The following is an 18,428-nucleotide window of genomic DNA, read 5'->3' as shown; positions in this document are numbered from 1 at the left end:
AAACTAGGACATTGCACCCATCCCACATACTTCACTATTAGTAGGAGTTGACTAAGATAAGAACACAAGGCTGAATGAAGCTTCTTCTTTCCTTTAGAAATAAGGAATGTTTCTATTAAAGGAAACCAAAGCCCAAACATAAATGTGAACTGAGTGAAAGCAGCAACATTAACAGAACACATCAGTGAAAGTTTGAGGAAAATCGGACAATCCGTTCAAAAGTTACGAACTTTTTAAGTTTCTGCTCCGTCATCGCTGGATAAGAAGACTACTATATAAATTTCATGACATCATTGTGGACAACAATATAAAGAAAATATAAGGAGAATTCCACAAAATTTCATTTTTCATGAAAAGATATTATTATTATTATATTATTACTGATATATGTCAAGGGTAATATTATTCCCCAGCTTTCTGAAAGAGGTAAGTCAAGTGCTCTTTCATTATGCTGGAAAAGTGAAAAGATGTTAAATTTTCTCTGTATTCTCTTTATATTGTTGTCCATAATGACGTCATGACGTACACGTATAGCAGTCTCCCTATCCTGCGATGACAGCACCGAAACTTTAAAAATTCATAACTTTTGAATTGATTGTCAGATTTTCCTCAAATTTTCACTGATGTGTTCTGCTAACTTTGCTACTTTCACTCAATCCACATTCATATTTGGGTTTTGGTTTCCTTTAAATGGGTACAGTTGGCAGGTAGGCATATCACTTTACTTACAGTTTATGCTTTTTACTTTCTTGATGAATTGCATCATGCATGGTTCATCTGGATATAAATTCTGTTTGATACTTCTGCAGCCACTGCAAACAAAATGTACTACTGCTGGTAGGTGTCCTCCCAATACCTTTATCTTCTTCGTTTTCTCATCAATCCACTTCTCTCGGCGCATCTTCTCGGCGGCCGCCTGCACATCTTTGATTTTGGTCAGCTCTCGTCCATGGCTGTCACACAAACAAGAGAAACACTGCCTCATTCATTGTTTATTCCTAACATTACTCTTTGAGAAATCTAACATTTAAAACATCAACTTCCAAATGAAGGACAAACCATTTTCCATAGCTACTCAAAATAGAATTCTCCACATGCCTGTAGATGCCAACCAGTGTAATGTGCAATCAATGAAAAAAATACAATTTATCATGTCTTCTTCAGAAATCCCCAGAGTGCTAGTTTCACATTTCGCCCTCATTTGTTTCAGGAACATTACAGGGAGAGACATTGTAATATCATGTGAGGGCAGACTTATACTAATCCATTACTTGAAGAAAGAAGCACAACCACACACATGGAATAGTTTGTAATGAGTGAACAACCTCTCTCAAATGTAAGTACTGAAGTTGAGAGGTGGGAAGTCTTTTCATCAACTTACTTCAAATGCACAGACACATCAAACAATACTTTTGAAGCGTTTGAATTGTCTCACCCTTCCTCCAAATTCTTGATTTTGACCTGGTATTTCTTGTCCACCTGCTTCAGCTCGGTGACGACTGAATCATACTTCTCACTCAGAGCCTTTTTGTCATCTATCAACTGAGGAGGAAGACGAGGAAATAGAAAGATAAGCAAACATGGTCCTCTTTAGAGGGTAGCACAGGTTCGCAGGAATACTTTATCCTAGAGTACAATGACAGGAAATATCTCGGCAGGATTCATGGACATTTACCTAAACTATGTATTGTGAGCTTTGAAACAACTTGATGAGATTCATTCCAGAATTGGCCAAGTATGGGATTGGTTTTATTTCAGTACAAACTTTCTGGTGTTGCTTGGGGCTACTGTCTGGTGTCATCGCCGAAAGCTCTAACCCTGCAAATTGCTTGGTATGACTGTCTGACACTTCTGCCTGAAACTACTGCTTTGAGCCATTTCTGCAGAGTTTTGTGCATGAAGTTTCTGTTTGAAGCTATTGCTTTTTGTTATTGCCTTTTGCTATTGCCTTGGATGTTGCTATTGCACTGGAGCTATTGCCTGACTATCAGAGGCAAGAGCTTTTCCTGTTTGCTATTTGGCTTGATGCTATTGCATATAGTAACTGCCCTGGGCCTATTGCCTGGAGCTTTGCCCAGCTTTTTTTGACAAATACTATTCCCTGACACTATATACTGCCTGACAGCACTATAGCCCCGGCACTATTCCCTGAAGCTTTAACCCTGGAACCACTGCCTGGAGCCAGGATTACCTGATCAATGAAGGAGAGATGTCTCTTGATCGTTGACTCATACTCTTCTTTCTGGAGCTGGAGGCGCTTCTTCGTCTCCTTCTCCTGTTCCTTGGCGTGGCGGACAGTCAACTCCCTCTGCTGGTTCTGCATTCACAGCGAGACAAACTCATATAAAGGAGATGTTGTGGCTCAGGGGATATGAACATAAGACTACAAATCACAAGGTCCCTGATTCAAGTCCCCTAGCTGCAGGGAGTTGTGCCCCTAGGCAAGGCTCTTTGTGCTTATTGCCTAGTACTCTGGAGGGGACAAAAAGTACTTGTTCCCTTCGTTGGTCGCTTGCTTACAAGCATTCACTGCTCCCTACGCAACCACCTAAAATAAATCACAATACAATAATACAAAAATACAAAGAGTGAGAAGCTACCTGTGAGGTGTACATACTGCCCTGCACCTAGGGATGCCCACCCTCCCCCTCCCCCATAAACTTAAGTTTGCTAGGTTATTCATTTCTTTTCCACATGCCCCATCACAAAGTAACATGATGCATATCAGGGCAATTACCTCCCGAGGACAATTACCCACCCCCAGACTCACCAGAGCTTTCTGCAGCATCTTAACGCTGCGCTCCTTCTCCTCCAGCTGCAGCCTCTGCGAGAGGACGGTGTTGGTGACCTCCGAGGCGGCCGCTGACGCCTCCTCCAGCTTCTGGATCTCCTCGGCAGAGGGGACCAAGGCAACGGGAGGGACGCTGCGGGATGTGGGAGCATCAACATCGATGGCCTGGTGTAGGACAAAGAAGAGAGCATACATTGATAATGATCAACATCAGGTCAACTCTTTGTTTTGTTTTGGTTTTGTTTGTTTGTTTGTTTGTTTTTTTGTCTGATGTCAGCCAGTGGAGCAGTACATCTTTTTGCAACTTTATATGACTTAGGATGTAGACACTTATTTTGCTTCTTGTTTTGTTCTTTTCTTCCAACATGATGATGGTTAACCCTAATCAGACTGTGCTTTTTTGGCTATGCTAAATCCACCCCCACCCCCACCCCCCTCCCCCCCCCCCCCCCCCACCTGCCCTTTTAGGGTTAAATCTGGGCAAGTCAACGATTGGAATGGTAAACAAGGAATGTTCACGTGCATTTTAATTTCGCGAATTTTGCGAGCAGCAACATTCGCGAAATTAAAATACACGCCAAAGTTCTTGCCTACACAATATGCATTGGATGCCAGTGGTAAGTCGTGAAAATTTCATGCTGCGAGAAAGGCCGTCGGCTCTAATTCACGAAATTTTCATGCCACAAATATATTGTGTTTTACAATACTTCCACTGCTTGACATTAGAGAGTCAACAACCTTCTAATCTCAGTAGATGATTTACTGAGAATAACAATCATGAACACAACCACATCCAATGCTTGACATCTTTTTCCTCCATTGCAGCTGTCGTTTTTCAGGCCTTGTAGATTTGTTTCCATTTTTTTTCCTACTTCAACTTTACATATTCAACTAACAGCAAGATAATTAGTAAAATATCAGTCTAGAAAAGCCAATGAAAATCTCATAATTTTGTCAATAATCAACCGTTCACATCCCAACATCACTAACAACTCTTCAGTGCCTGCTCCATTTACTGACAGGAGGGTGATATATTTCTACAGCATGTTACAAAGGAGCTTCATTGCAGGGCTACGTGATACCACCATCATCTAAACAAGGATTCATCCCGGATAAAACTGCCACAGGACATTAACACAGATTTCAGTACCAACCTGTGAATATTCGCTGACAGTATCCTGCTCTGCTTTGTCCACTTCATCCAGGAAAGACATGATGTTCCTGAGGACAAACAAACAAGAAACTACAATTTTTTTTTCATTTTACTCCAGTGGTTTCAATTCATGTCAAAGCTATATGAAAAGCATGCAATAAGAAAATCATTAGGAGGACCATATCACTGTATCACACACATTTTCTTTAAACCACACACACAAAAGAAAAAGTATGTAAAGAAAATAACTTTCCTCCAAGTAGTAAAAAGTTCCAGCATGATTTCCTCCAGATGTGCGAGGAGAAGACTGTAAACAGATCTCAGGCAACACAGGAACTACAAGAAACTACAATAGGCCCGTGGATATCATCAAAGGTTGCACTTACAAAACTAGAAATATCACTTAAGGTGATTAATACCCCCGCCCCGTGACGACAGTCTTACCCAAGGAATGATCTTTCCTTGATCTTCTGCCATTTAAATGCCGTTACCATGGCAATGCAGCTTCCGACACGTCCGAAAAATATGTCTTGCACATCTTCCCACCAAGACTATTGTGTGTGCCACATTTCATAAGCTTTTGTCAAAAACTGAGGAAGTAGTTCAATCCACAAGATCTTTCCTTGATCTTCCGCCATTAATATGCCGTTACCATGGCAACGCAGCTTTCGACACGTCCAAAAAATATGTCTTGCACATCTTCCCACCAAGACCAATGTGTGTGCCACATTTCATGAGCTTCAGTTGAATACAGAGGAAGTAGTTCAATCCGCAAGATCTTTCCTTGATCTTCTGCCAGTTATATGCCGTTACCATGGCAACGCAGCTTCCGACACGTCCGAAAAATATGTCTTCCACATCTTCCCACCAAGATCAAGGTGTGAGCCACATTTCATAAGCTTTGGTCAAAAAACTGAGGAAGTAGTTAAATCCGCAAGATCTTTCCTTGATCTTCTGCCATTAATATGCCGTTACCATGGCAACGTACTTTCAGGTACTGTCAAAAAATGCGTCTTGCACATCTACAACCAAAGGCACACATGTGTACCAAGTTTCATGGAAATTGGGCAAAAACTGAGGAAGTAGTTTGCAACACAAAATTTTCCATCATTTTGGCTCATAATATGTGAGCTGTTACCATGGCAACATACTTTTTGTCACTGTCAAGAAATGTGTCATGCTGACCTATATCCTAAGACAAACATTCAATATGAATTCCATGAGAATTGGAAGAACACTGATGAAGCAGTTTTGCCATGAAGCATTTTGCCCTATATTTTACCAATAACATGCCGTTACCATGGCAACGCACTTTTTGCCACTGCGGAAATATGTGTCTTGCACATTAACATATTCAGATGAACATCTGTACCTAATTTCATAAAAATTGATCAAAAACTGTGGGAGGAGTTCGCGACGCAAGATTTGTACCCATTTTTGCCCATAATATGCCGTTACCATGGCAACGTACTTTTGGGTACTGTCAAAAAATATGTCTTGCACATCTACAACCCAAGGCACACATCTGTGCCAAGTTTCATGGGAATCGGTTGAAAACTGAGGAAGTAGTTCGCGACGCAAGATTTGCAACAGACCGACCGCCCGACCGCCCGACCGCCCGACCGCCCGCTGATTCCTATATGATATACCCCCTTCAAACTTCGTTTGGCGGGGGTATAAAAAATAGAAATTTAACAGTGAACAATGTAAGGGTGAAGATGTCTGAAGAGCTGGAAAGATATAGATAAATAGATGAGGATGCAACGACAGAGGGGCCTACACTCCCTACCTCAGCTTCTCGTCAGTAAGCAAGGCGTGGCTAGCTGAGGCCCTGGGAGGGGGGATGTCCTTACTGTCGCCCCCTCCCATACTCTTCCTCACCACCTCGTGAATGTTCTCCTCAGAGAGGTACGACTTCACCTCGCCCCGGGATGCGTTCACACTCCCTGATAAGTGGCGACTGCTTGCTTGGGGCTCTGGCTCCTCATCCTCTTCTTCCTTGTCATCGAAAATGTCCACTGTGACAGGGAAAGAAAATTTGTCTCTCAGGTTTTCCCTTTCAAAATTTGTTGGAGGCAAATTTGTTTAATACATAGGTCAAACAGGCTGCACTTTGCAGAAAAAAAAACAAAAACAAAAGCTGCATACAACTGTATATCTTTTATGACAATAATTTCTCTGCAGGCTTATGAACATGGCAAACTCTTGTTCAAAGTGCTGAAATTTAAGAAATCTCAAATGCAGTCTTCAATCATTGTGGTAACAAGGAATAGTCACATACAGACAACTTGCGTACATGTTGCCAGGACCACCTGTTCCTTTATGAAATGCATCTAGTGAAGGGAAGAACAAACTAAAACTTTAAACAAAACAGCACATGAGATGTTAATCATCATAGTGAGTAGATGAAAGATAGTCAAGTTAATTCACTGTCTCATGATGCATGGCAAATGAGAGGATTACAACATTTCAGCTGCAAGACTCGCTAGTCTTTGCCAGGCTATGTAAAACAAGTGTTGCTGCAAGCATGTATCACAGCAATGACATAGGATCATTGAACGCGGAGGCACGCTATTTTTTCGATTCGCTGAAGGGGAGGCCATGTTACTATTGGGTCAATGAGGTAATATCTGGCTAATTAGTGCATTCAAGCCGGATGGGCTTGCTCTGTTCATCAAACAAAACAACATTTCATGAATTTTTTTTCTTCAAATTTTGAGAGCACCCCTTTCAGAGGGAGGTACTAATTGCAGCTAATTCACAAAAGAATGTTGTCGCCTTACGCCATGCCGGTCCTTTCTTCTTCTCGGTCGGGCTCGGTATATTGACCGGTTCCTCAAGGAGCTTCAGGGTGTCCAGGAGGTCATTCAAGGTGGTCTTGGTGTGGGTGTTGCTGGTGGTGTCCTGCTGGACCTCACTGTCCGTGTCACCCGTGTAGCCATTGTCTGTACCACCTGTCCGATGAGTTGCTGGCTCACTCTGTTATGAAATGACCACATGATATTCATCATAACTATTATCAACTAACACCTATGGAATAAAGAAGAAGAAGAAACTAGATATATCGCTACGGCTACTGATATGCCTCCGCCATAATGCATGGTTCTCCTAATAGGTCTATAGTACAATGTCTTGACAATGTGTGATGACAGTTTCACACAATTGGCAAAATATTAAAATGACAGGTTTGCCACAAATGTGCTGAATGTTCACTTTCCTAGAACTAGGTTCAATTGGATGAATGATTAAAATGTCAGAGTGCAGGTATTTGGGGGAACTTATGATTTTTACTTGACTTTTGACCCTTTTATAAGTTTATGTATTGAGTAATTTTCAAGGTATTGAGAAAAAGTATAATTTCAGTATCAAATGGGAAAATAGCATTATCTAAACCTGGCCTTTGACCTTTGACCTCACAGTTCCAAAGAGAATCACTGTTAGGTTGAACATGCATAAATATGTAAGTTTCATGATGATACCTTGAGTTACTTTCGAGATATGGAGGAAAAAGTGCAATTTAGCACTTTCACTTGACCTTTTACCTTTTGACCTTTGACCTTTTGGCAAGAAACTTCCCCCAAAATATATATTGGGTATTACATGCCATACACCAATTTTAAAAAAAAAACCTTCAGACATATTGCATTTTAAGGAAAGTAGTGATATTTTTAGGAGTTGACCTTGACCTTTGACCCCCCTGACCTTTGACCCATGACCCCCAACTTCCCTAGATAATCACTGCCCATCGGTACAAGCATATATACTAAGTTCAATGAAGATACCTTGAACCATTTGCGAGATATGGAGAAAAACATGAAATTTCACATTTTTTTTGCACAAAATAACCTGTGACCTTTGACCTTTGACCCTGTGACCCTAAAATCCACACAAAGTATTATCCCCCAAGGATATACCCTCATACCAAGTTTGATGTAAAACCACCACACGGTTCTTGAGATATCGACAAAAACAAAACGGGACGGACGGACGTACGGACGGACGTACAGACGTACGGACGTATGGACGTACGGACGTACGGACGTACGGACGTACGGACGGACGGACAGACGGACGGACGACCCGAAAACATAATGCCTCCGGCCACTTCGTTGCGGAGGCATAAAAAAGAAACCTGGCAAGAAGCACTGAGAAATATCTCCTCATCAAAGTATTTTCTTGTTCATTTGCTTGTGTTCTTCTGGCAATTCATACAAGGCAAAACTATCACAACAAAAGCTATACGCCCATTCCTGCCAACCAGCCTGTCTGTGTCAGTCACACCCCCTAATCCCACATCTAGCTCCAGAAGTGGGTCCACTGAGAAACACATTCAGGCTGCCTATAAGGAGATAGCAGCAAAGATCATGATGACAGTGATCATCTTGCAGAAACAAACTGAAAAACAAAATCCCAAATACTTTCGAACTCTGTGGTCCTATATATTTGCAAAAAGCGCTTATAAATCAGAAATGCCTGTTTCCCTTCTCAAATGTTGTAATTACCACAGACAACCATGGACAATCTAAAAAGTGGAAGACATTTAGCTAGTGAGATAGTAATGATTTTGCAGACTTACCTGGTCTACCACACAGCATTACTTTTGGTGGACATTTGCCCGCATTACAACATGAACATTGCCCTTCACATATTATGAATATTATGAATAATATGAGTTTTGTCATTAATTACATTACACTGTACTTGATAGCATAGTCCTTTGTGGCAGATAGATGTTTAGGCAGTGTTAGGGACAGATAAGTGCATTTGCACACCCTCAACCCCAAGCATAGAAAATTATAACTTGGACAAACGCAGGGTCACTAAGAAATATACAAGAAAATGCTGTAAACGCAATGTCATGATATCATTCTACAGGGACTGTCGGTTGAAAATCTAAAATGGAAAAAACTTCACCAAATCGATGCGCTCACTTCAAAAATCTCATCTACTTTTCTCCCCACACTGCTTGCAGTTCCCGGCCTCTGTTGTGCACTTGATCCCGGCCTTGACTGGTTGGGGCTATTTGTAGTCCCACTTGCTGATTTTCTTGTAGTGTCCTGTGCGGGGCTTGGACCAGAGCCTGTTGATTGTTTCTTCACAGCTCCTTTTCTATTGCTTGGTTTCTTGCCGACTTTGCCACTTGCTTTTAGGTATCTCAGCTCTTCTTCCGCCTTCTCCTTGATTTCTCGCTTCTTCTCTTCTCTTGATCTCTGCAGGTCCTATTTATCAAGAAATATTACAGCATTTCCTTCAGCACATATTAATGAATAATTTTTACCTCTCCTGCACTAGGCATTCATGTGTACACTTTGGGAAACACAGCATTTTACATGAAACCTGGGGTAATGGGGGGGGGGGAATACAAAAATACTGCAAGAAAAAAATAAGAGTAACAGTTGGCATCTCTGACTTCTTTGAATGAGAGCAACACAAAAAAAATGACTTAAGGACAATCTTGTGTCCAGAAATGGCATTCATCAATGCTGCCAAATGAACTAGTGACTTTTTGTGACTAAAACAAACAGAGAATAAAACAGTTGGAGGACAAAATACCAGCAACTAGCAATACTGGGTCACACATCTGTTTGAATATTGGCCATCCCTGGTAATCAAAACATTTGAATTTCTTGACAGTATCAAATACAACAAACACACATCTGTTGTCATTGTGGGCATTTCAATTACGTATACGCTATAATTTTCGCGTACATAAATTTTCGCGAATTGCCACTGTCACACATTTTCGCGAGTGGTTAAATTCGCGATTGGGGGACCAGAGAAATTATGAAGTGGCAAAGAAAGTGTGAATTTTCAACTTACTAGCAAATAAGAATGATACTAGTTATACACTGCATGAAAAAAACTTACCAAACTCTGCGAACTAGTAAGTTAGAAATCAACATTTTGAAGTGGTTAAGTCCATCGCGCTAGATTTCTGACGAGTGGTCCCCTTGCGATAATGGATTGGCTCTCTGCAGTATTCGTAAGTAGACGTGAACGTGCTCAGCCGGCATGGTCTGTTCGGTAAGCCGTGATGTTTGTATCATCAAGGCAAGGGATTCATTTTGGAAGGTAATATTTTCGCGTGTTGTTAATTTCGCGAATAGCTCCCGACTCGCGAAATTCGCGAAAATAAAACCCCCGCCAAATATATAGCGTATACAGTATGTACAACAGCAAATCTCTCACTGGAAATTTGCCACTAGATTTATAGCCAGTCAGAAAGTTCTGCATGTACTTACCACTACAACGCATTCAAAGTTACAGTTACATTATATTTTTGATACTTTATTGTCAACCATCAGAGCAGCACAGCTTTCTTTTCAAAGAGAAAATGAATGGCTTTTACCTGGATTGCAGCTTGTCTTGCTTGCCGCAGCTTTTCCTCTCGTATCCGTCTACGGTCCTTCTCCTGCTGCTCCTTGGTCCTCTCCGATTCCTGTTCCTTCTGCAGCAGCTCTGACCTCTCCTTGCGCTTCTGACTCAAGATCTTCCTTATTTCATCCTCTCCCTCTTTCTGCCTGCCCTCAAGGTGGCCCCTGTACCACTTCTGAATCTTACCGGCAGCCGCATTGACAGACTCGATGTACTCCTCTGCCACGGGGTGGTCCGACGACGAGTTAGTCCTTGCCAGAGCCTTGGGGGCACTGTAAGTAGTATTGTAGGTTGGTGTCTGAGGAGGAACTGGGCTATGCCTTGGTGCACTTCCAGCGGTCGCAGCGTGGAGCCTCGAATCATCGTTCAAATTGAATTCATTCTTGCCCGTCTTATTGGGGCTGGGGGGCCGGATATTCTTGTCCGAACCATCCCGCATTGAGACGGTCCCATTCCTGAGCGCAAGACCGGTGTAGTCCGTCTCCGGCTGACGGTACGAGTTGCGGGCGATGTGGTTGGAGTCGATGTCCTTTTCCAGCTGCTGCGTGAGGGACCGCAGCGGGGACGATGGCACAGCTGCCTGGTTCTCGTCAGCCACCTCGCTTGCAGCTGATCGCGAGCTGTTCAGACGATACGAGTCCAGAGTGCTCGTGGTTCTGGCACTGATGGGGATTGCAAAAGCTCGGCCTGGCACCTGCAGAACACAAACAAAGAGACATCATTACCAACCTATTGCTTCCAACAATGTGCAGAATTTAATATTGGTTCGATGAGTGTAGTCCAGAGAAGAAACCAAACCACAAATGAACTAGAGCACTAGCAATCGAGCACATGTATTCCCCGAACCCATCTCCCATACCCCATCTGGATTACTTATTAGGCCAGAATGTTGTATAATATGGCAACTGTCGCAGGATACAATAAAATCCAACGAGAAATGAGGCTAGTATATATAGCACATACAAGGAATATGACATGTCATCCTATAAAAGTTTGAACAATGAGAGCGCTGGCAATGAAAACTTTTGTTACCTAGAATAACTCCCCATAAACCTCCATAGCAAGTTTGAATGGAATCCGACAAGAAATGCGGCTTATAGAGCATATACAAGAAATGTGACATGGCCTCCAAGTCAGAACACTGAGGGCACCGTCATCACAAACTGTTGTGTCCTTCATGTTGAATGACCACCCATACACCTGTTTAGCAAGTCTGAGTATTAAAAAATCCAGTAACAATTAAGTTATTGCCTAAAATAGGCGGACGCGGCGCAAACGAGGCCAAATCGCTAGTATCCTCCGAACTCTGTTCAGGGGATACAATAGACAAATAAACAAACACCCAAACAGTGTCATGGTCAATATGGCACAGTGCACTCCAGCTACTGTATAACCCACACGTTTATACTGAAATCCTGTTATGAAAAAGTAAAAATTCAAGTCCCGATTCCATCATTATCACCATCAGCTATCCTCACCACCATAAATATTTCATTATCAATATTCACAAAATGCACAACATGAAAATACAGCAAATGTTAGAATGTGGACATCAGGACAGCAATCTCGACATCAGGCAAAGTGGTCACGTTTTCTTCTTTTCCTGGTAATCCCACTTTGTACAAAAAATATAAATACTGGTAATTAAAAGAAAAAGAAACAGAACTCACTGTTTCCTGAGTTTTCTTCTGTGTTTTCCTCGACTTTCCTCCAGATCTGTTCTTGATGACCGGTTGATGATCAGTGTCAAACAGAGCCAGGAAGTCAGAGGAGCTATTCAAATCAAATCGTACATACTGGATTTAGTAGATGGAAATACATTGTTTTCTCTTCAACAGAAGTACATATTGTATGCAATTACACTGAGTCAACTTATTACAATCTTTAATTGCTAGGTTTATACTCCAAGAGTTGTATATTTTTGGTAGTAAAGCAATTACTATAGAACCTGAATGATACAAGTAGATGATTATTCATAGAAAATTCAGCTTAGGATATTTAGCCACTTGATTTTCTGTCATGAATACACGACAAGGTAATTTTGATAAAAACGATGGTTTGAAACCTTAAACTATAATGATTATAGTAACCTTCTAATTTGAATGAATAAACAACAAGCTCATTTTGATGTTTTTTAAAAAAGATGATGGTATGAAACCTTGAACTTGAATGATTACAGTAACATTCTCATTGAAAATGTTGACATGACAATATCGTGGTTAATGACATATACTGCACTGCCACACAATTCTGCACTCAACATTCGAGCACAAAATAATTATACAATTGTATGTATGTGTGTGTCCGTGTGTCAGCATGCTTACAAATTATGGCCGCAACAGATAACAGTGTACGTGAGCTTACGGTGGATTTTCCATGGCTTGAAGAACGGAGTCTGATTCATCTGTTGTATTACTGCGAGCTGTTGCCTCTGCATTGTAACTCCCAGCTTCAGTGGAGAGGCGTTTAGAAAAGAGTGACAAAGTAAATACGAATAATACTTGATGGAACATGATAGAACATCATGATCATAGGAAAATAAATATTTGTCAATGCATGTGCATCCTAATAACAATATTTATTCTTTAACCTTTGAGTGTTGCTTTCAGTACAGTGCACTCCCGTTATAACGAAATGCTCGGGACCGGCAGTTTTCTTTCGTTGTAACGAAATTTCGTTAACCGAACAAATACAATATATAACGAAAACAAGGAAACCACGAATATATGTCATATTCCGTATGCTGAATACTCATCATGCACCGGAAAGCTAGGAAATGTGATGGGATTACTGTATCACAACAATAAACGCAAGTTCCCCTCAGAAACTGTGCGTGACACAAAGAGCGAACACACAGTGGTGTGAAGCATTCACCCATGCAGAGACGCTATAAATACTTGTTCCGCTAGGTATTTTCGAAAGCAATTCGCAAATTTTGTTATATCGGAGCACATTTCTTTTCTTTTTCTTTGTCTGTGGCGCTTGGAAAAGACTTCGTTATAATGGAAATTTCGCTATAACCGTGTTCGTTATAAGCGAATTTTTTACAATAGACTTTAATGGTGATAATTTTGGGACCAGAAGATTTACTTTGTTAATAACGAAATTTCGTTATAACCGTGTTTGTTATAACGGGAGTGCACTGTATTGTAAATTATCATTCATCTCTGTTTTTCTACAACAAAGAGAAGGTGACATTGAAGAAGATTTAGCATTTAAAATAACATAGCTCTAACATTTATTTAACATTTCTTGCCTGGAACTGCTCAATTGCTTTAAATAGTTAGATGTATGTGCATCTAGACCCAAAGATGAAGTTCAGTCAAATCTTTGTACAGGAGTTGATCATTTGTAAGCATGCGTAAGACTGTGAAGCCCTTGTTATAGACATGTATGCTATGCAGAATCATGAGAGAAACGTAACTTTCAAAACAGGAGATTCCCATAGTAGTGGGGTGGCTTAGTGAAATTATCGTGACACGGCGGACAAAAGCATGATTTTTTCACCAAAGGTACTTCATGATGTACCTTCTCAAAAAATAGGGTGCTCCAAGAAAATTGATGCTGGGAAGGAGGTCAGAGGTCAAAGGTCAATGACCTTTATTTGTGAAATAGGTTTTTGGGCTATTTCTCAGGTCAGGAATATCCAATCTGGATAAAACTTGGCAGGAAGAATATTGAGAACAAGTAAAATATTTTGATTGAATTTGGGGTGAATTTTCCAAAGGTCAAAGGTCAAAGGTCAATGAACTTTTTCTAAAAATCATGTTTTTGTTTATTTCTCCAGGTAGGAAGATTCAATTTTCACAAAATTTGATATGAACGTTGTATAGAAGGTACCAAGAGTATAAACCAGGGGTCAAATATAATTGTTGATTTGTGCGTTGCCATGGCAACCCAAAACTAGGGTTTTTAATTGAAGTTAGTTACAGGAGGCTATTTTCCAGTTTGGAAGAGATTCCATTTGAATAGGTACAACTGATCAACGGGATGTATAGAGGTTTGAAATACTTTTCATTAGTGTTAAGTGGTATGTTGCCATGGCAACTACATATATAGATTTTGGTTAAACTTAAAGGAGACTTCAGAACTTATGAATTTGAAGAGATTTCCATCAGGGTTGGTATAATTGATCAACAAAAAAGTCGCCAGACAAAGATTTGTCACCTTTATAGCATGTGGGTTGAGTGAATGCAGCAACAATAGTAGAACACATCAGTGAGAGTTTGAGGAAAATTGGACAATCTGTTCTAAAGTTATGAATTTTTGAAGTTTCTGCTCATGCAGTCGAGGCTGGATGAGAAGACTACTATACCTTGTAATGTCACATGTGTACAACGATATAAAGAATGAATAAAGAAAATTCAACATAAATTATTTTCGCTTACAAAAGGATACTCGACTTCTCTTTCAGAAGGCAGGGGGAATAATATTACCCTTGACATATGTCAGTAGCAAGTCAAAGAAACTATGTGAACTTTATTCAAAAAGTATGGTTTTGTGAAATTCTCATTTCATTTTCCTTAGAATGTGCGCATGTGACATCATACACTGTGGTAGTCTTTTCATCCAGCCGCGACTGTGCAGATACCTTAAAGGGATAGTACAGTTTTGGTGGAGATGAGAATTGGGTTTTTAACTTGTTTCGAGATACCAAGAAAACACTTATGATATAGTACAGAACATACCATTTTAAGAGGAATTCAAAGTTTATTTGACGAAGATCGGGTTTGGAATGACTGAAACATGAAAAAACAAAGTAAAACAAAGCGATCGTAATAAAGTGTGGGTCCCACACTTTATTAGAATCGCTCTTTTTTGATATCTCAGCCATTTCAAAACCAATTTTCATCAAATAAACGTTGAATTCCTCATAGAATTACATGCTCTTTCACATTTTACGAGAGGTTTCTCATTATCTCACCAAAAAATGTTAAAAACCTGAAATTAGGTCTCAACCATAACTGTACAATCCCTTTAAAAAAATCATAACTTTTGAACGGATTGTATGATTTTTTCCAAGCTTTCTGTGATGTGTCCTACTAATATTGTTGTATTCACTGAATCCACGTGCGCATGAAGGTGGACTTGTCCTTTAAGGACAGATTCTGAAAGAGCAGACTGTAAGCTTGAAAATGACATATCACACAATTCAAAGAGATTCCCCTAACCTATCTAAATAATAATACCGGTACTGGAAAGAAAGCACACACTCTGGATAAGTATGAACTGAGAAAAGAGGCTGCATTGTCTATTTTAGCGTTTAATCTTTACCAAGCTGTCTCATGTCATTATGTTCATCTTTTCTTCCCCCCCTCCAATTTTCATTTGAGTTTGTCATTATCAATTTTTGATGATAAGAACGATGCCACAAGGCATTGTTTCTTAAAAATGCTTCAACTGCTCCTTCAGGTCCAAAATCTACATTTATATTATTTTCCTGATCTCCTCAACATTTTCCAAAAATAAAGCATACACCTTTTATGCATTGAGTCCTCCTTTTTGTGGATAATTAAAGGCAAAAACCCAAAATTAGTGCTTAAAAATTATTCTTAAGTGTGAGTTACGGATAGAAAGAACCTCTGTAAAAAATGAATCTGTATAATCAATGTTAAGTATTGTTAATAACACAAAATGTGAACAATATTTCTATGATAACATGTTTCCAGACTAAACCGTCCGCATTTATGCTTTAATGAGAAAAATACTGATATCTCTTTATATGTTTGCTTTGATTGCAAAAACTGTATATGGTAGGATGTCTTGTGATACAACAGGGGGGCATTTCATGAAGCAGTTTGGTCAGATATTTTTCTGACAAACTGTTTCAAACTACAGAAATCCTTGCATCTGATTGGCAGAGAGCAAATTTGTCCGACAACTTGTCGGACAAAATGCTTCATGAAATGCCCCCAGACCTACACATATTATGCATAAAATGTGATATCCTGAACATTTTTTCAAGTCACTCTCCCAAAAGTGTATATATAGGACCTTTAAGTTTTTCTTGTGTTTGTTCCTGGCAGATTACTAGTACACAAATGCTCCAATCCATGATGACCTAACGGAAATTAAGGAAATTAAAATGAATATACTGAAAACCAAAACTACAGATACTAATAACTTACTTCATTCTTCTCTCCCCACCCCACCCCTTCTTTTTGGTTTCTTGATATACTAGTAGATCTAGCTGACTTTGATAATTGCCATTATGTAACATCATCTTCAATTGACAAGGCGATAAAACTTAACAATCATTTCATTATGCTGCTGGACTAATGGGGTTAGTTGAACTATATTGTTTTTAATGTACTATACTTTTTCCTCCTATCAATCACATGTATTTTGGGTGGAATGTATTTTGACATAAAGCATCATAGAATCAACCGCCTTTGGGTCGGGAATTTTGTCATATTATATTGTGATTTAGATTCTGCTCTATGCCGATTTTGTTTTATTTCTATCAACTTTTTAAACTTCCCCATAGACTTTGTTCACCAGCCAACTACATCCCACCCTCTTTGGATAATGTGAACCAATCAAACATTGCTTTTACTTTTTAATAACATGTCTATACATAGCTATCAGACCAAAAATATTCAAACCGCTTTAAGTCTTTATGAGTGAAATTACAAATATCAATATATTTTTAAAAATATTCAAATTGTCTAAATTCAACTTCATCTATGAAAACAGACTTTTAACCTTTTTAAACATTTGAATACCCCCCATAAGAAATAAGAAACATATAAAGAGGGGAGGTGCGGACTATAAACATTGCTTACGGGAACCAGGTAATCCCTGCGCTAAACCTATGGAATTCACACAATCTTGGAGGAAACGGGTTAAATTTGTTAGGAAATATGTAGGGCAATACCCAAAACCTTAAGTTCTCAATGGAATATGCAGCTCTTCTACTGGTAAACTAGTAGTTCTGGGAGAAAAAATGAACTGTGACATAGTCCTACACCTGGCTCAGTCATTGCCCAAGATTTAAAGTATCTGAGCCAGAGTCACATGTCACTCTTTGCCATTTCTCTACAGGAGGTAGACAGTACTAAAAAAATCCTTTACCAGAAGTTATATGAAATTATTTAATGAAAAGGTGCTTAAGAAAACTGGACTATTCCAACACACCTCCCTCAGGTCCGCAGCACAGACTAACCACCTGTTACCATAGGAAAACCAGTAAAAATGGTGTATTACTGTAAACATGCACATAATATGTCGTATTATGGGTCTGAATTTTAAGACTAGCAACCATGTACATTGCATTGCATTGTACAGAAACCTGGCGAATGCCCTGTGTATAGTCTTTGAATTCAGACATTATTGTTATGTACAAATTAAGGGCATTTTCTCATTTTTTCTGTTAGCGGATTTCTTGGAGCACCCCCTAATTTTGATCCTCATATATATACAAATGTCTGAGGAAAAAATGACACTTTTGTCCGGCGTGTCACGATTATCAGTATATTTGTCACTAAGCCACCCCACTATAGTGACTTTCTGTACATGCAAGTACATGGTATATGCAAGTAACATTACACAACAGTCAAAGGACAAAAACAGTATTTTACCTTCAACAAGGTGTGTTACATCACATTACAATAGGCCATATTTGACTGACAACTTAAACTCTCTCAAGATTTATTAGGTATTGCTAGATAACTTTTGGATCTGCCGCTTTGGATTCCACTCCCTTCTTGCTGTGATAGCTTTTATGTTCTCAGGGTAAGTACAATCTCTCTTAGAGGACATGTCTACTAAAATTGTCACTACATTGTAATTTGAAATGTCTTAGGCTGCGTTTATCAACTTTCCCCTGTTTAAACGACTTTCGAAAGCCCTTTCGATAGCCCTTTCGATAGCCCTTTCCATAGCCCTTTCGAAAGCCCTTTCCATAGCCCTTTCGAAAGCCCTGTCCACTCCCTGTACTATTAATGTGCCGCTTGTTTTCGTCGGCTGCGTTTATCAACTTTCGATAGCCCTTTCCATAGCCCTTTCCATAGCCCTTTCGAGAGCCCTTTCCAAAGCCCTGACTGCCTGTACTGTTAATGTGCCGCTTGTTTGCTAAGAAGGGACGGCGAAAAGCAATTACCATCATAA

At 39.8% G+C, this 18,428-nt stretch overlaps 1 protein-coding gene across 1 annotated transcript in view; it reads right to left on the bottom strand.

The window, feature by feature from the left end:
* LOC139722486 (centrosomal protein of 131 kDa-like) overlaps positions 1 to 18,428 on the bottom strand; it is a 32,764-nt gene that overhangs the window by 9,271 nt on the left and 5,065 nt on the right. The window contains exons 4-14 of the mRNA XM_071633776.1: positions 12,684 to 12,768; positions 11,990 to 12,092; positions 10,294 to 11,013; positions 8,876 to 9,163; positions 6,728 to 6,923; positions 5,734 to 5,962; positions 3,946 to 4,012; positions 2,771 to 2,956; positions 2,192 to 2,317; positions 1,436 to 1,542; positions 857 to 953 (exon numbers count right to left, since the gene is read on the bottom strand). Of these exons, the coding sequence (XP_071489877.1) occupies positions 857 to 953; positions 1,436 to 1,542; positions 2,192 to 2,317; positions 2,771 to 2,956; positions 3,946 to 4,012; positions 5,734 to 5,962; positions 6,728 to 6,923; positions 8,876 to 9,163; positions 10,294 to 11,013; positions 11,990 to 12,092; positions 12,684 to 12,768 (2,204 nt within the window). The remainder of the gene's footprint in view (positions 1 to 856; positions 954 to 1,435; positions 1,543 to 2,191; positions 2,318 to 2,770; positions 2,957 to 3,945; positions 4,013 to 5,733; positions 5,963 to 6,727; positions 6,924 to 8,875; positions 9,164 to 10,293; positions 11,014 to 11,989; positions 12,093 to 12,683; positions 12,769 to 18,428) is intronic.

This window comes from Diadema antillarum, unplaced genomic scaffold (assembly GCF_040938485.1).
Source record: "Diadema antillarum isolate AM-2024a unplaced genomic scaffold, OU_Dant_1.0 scf00000166, whole genome shotgun sequence".
NCBI lineage: Eukaryota > Metazoa > Echinodermata > Echinoidea > Diadematoida > Diadematidae > Diadema > Diadema antillarum.
Note: the sequence above shows the minus strand (reverse complement) of the source record. Positions and strands in the feature narration are given on the sequence as shown.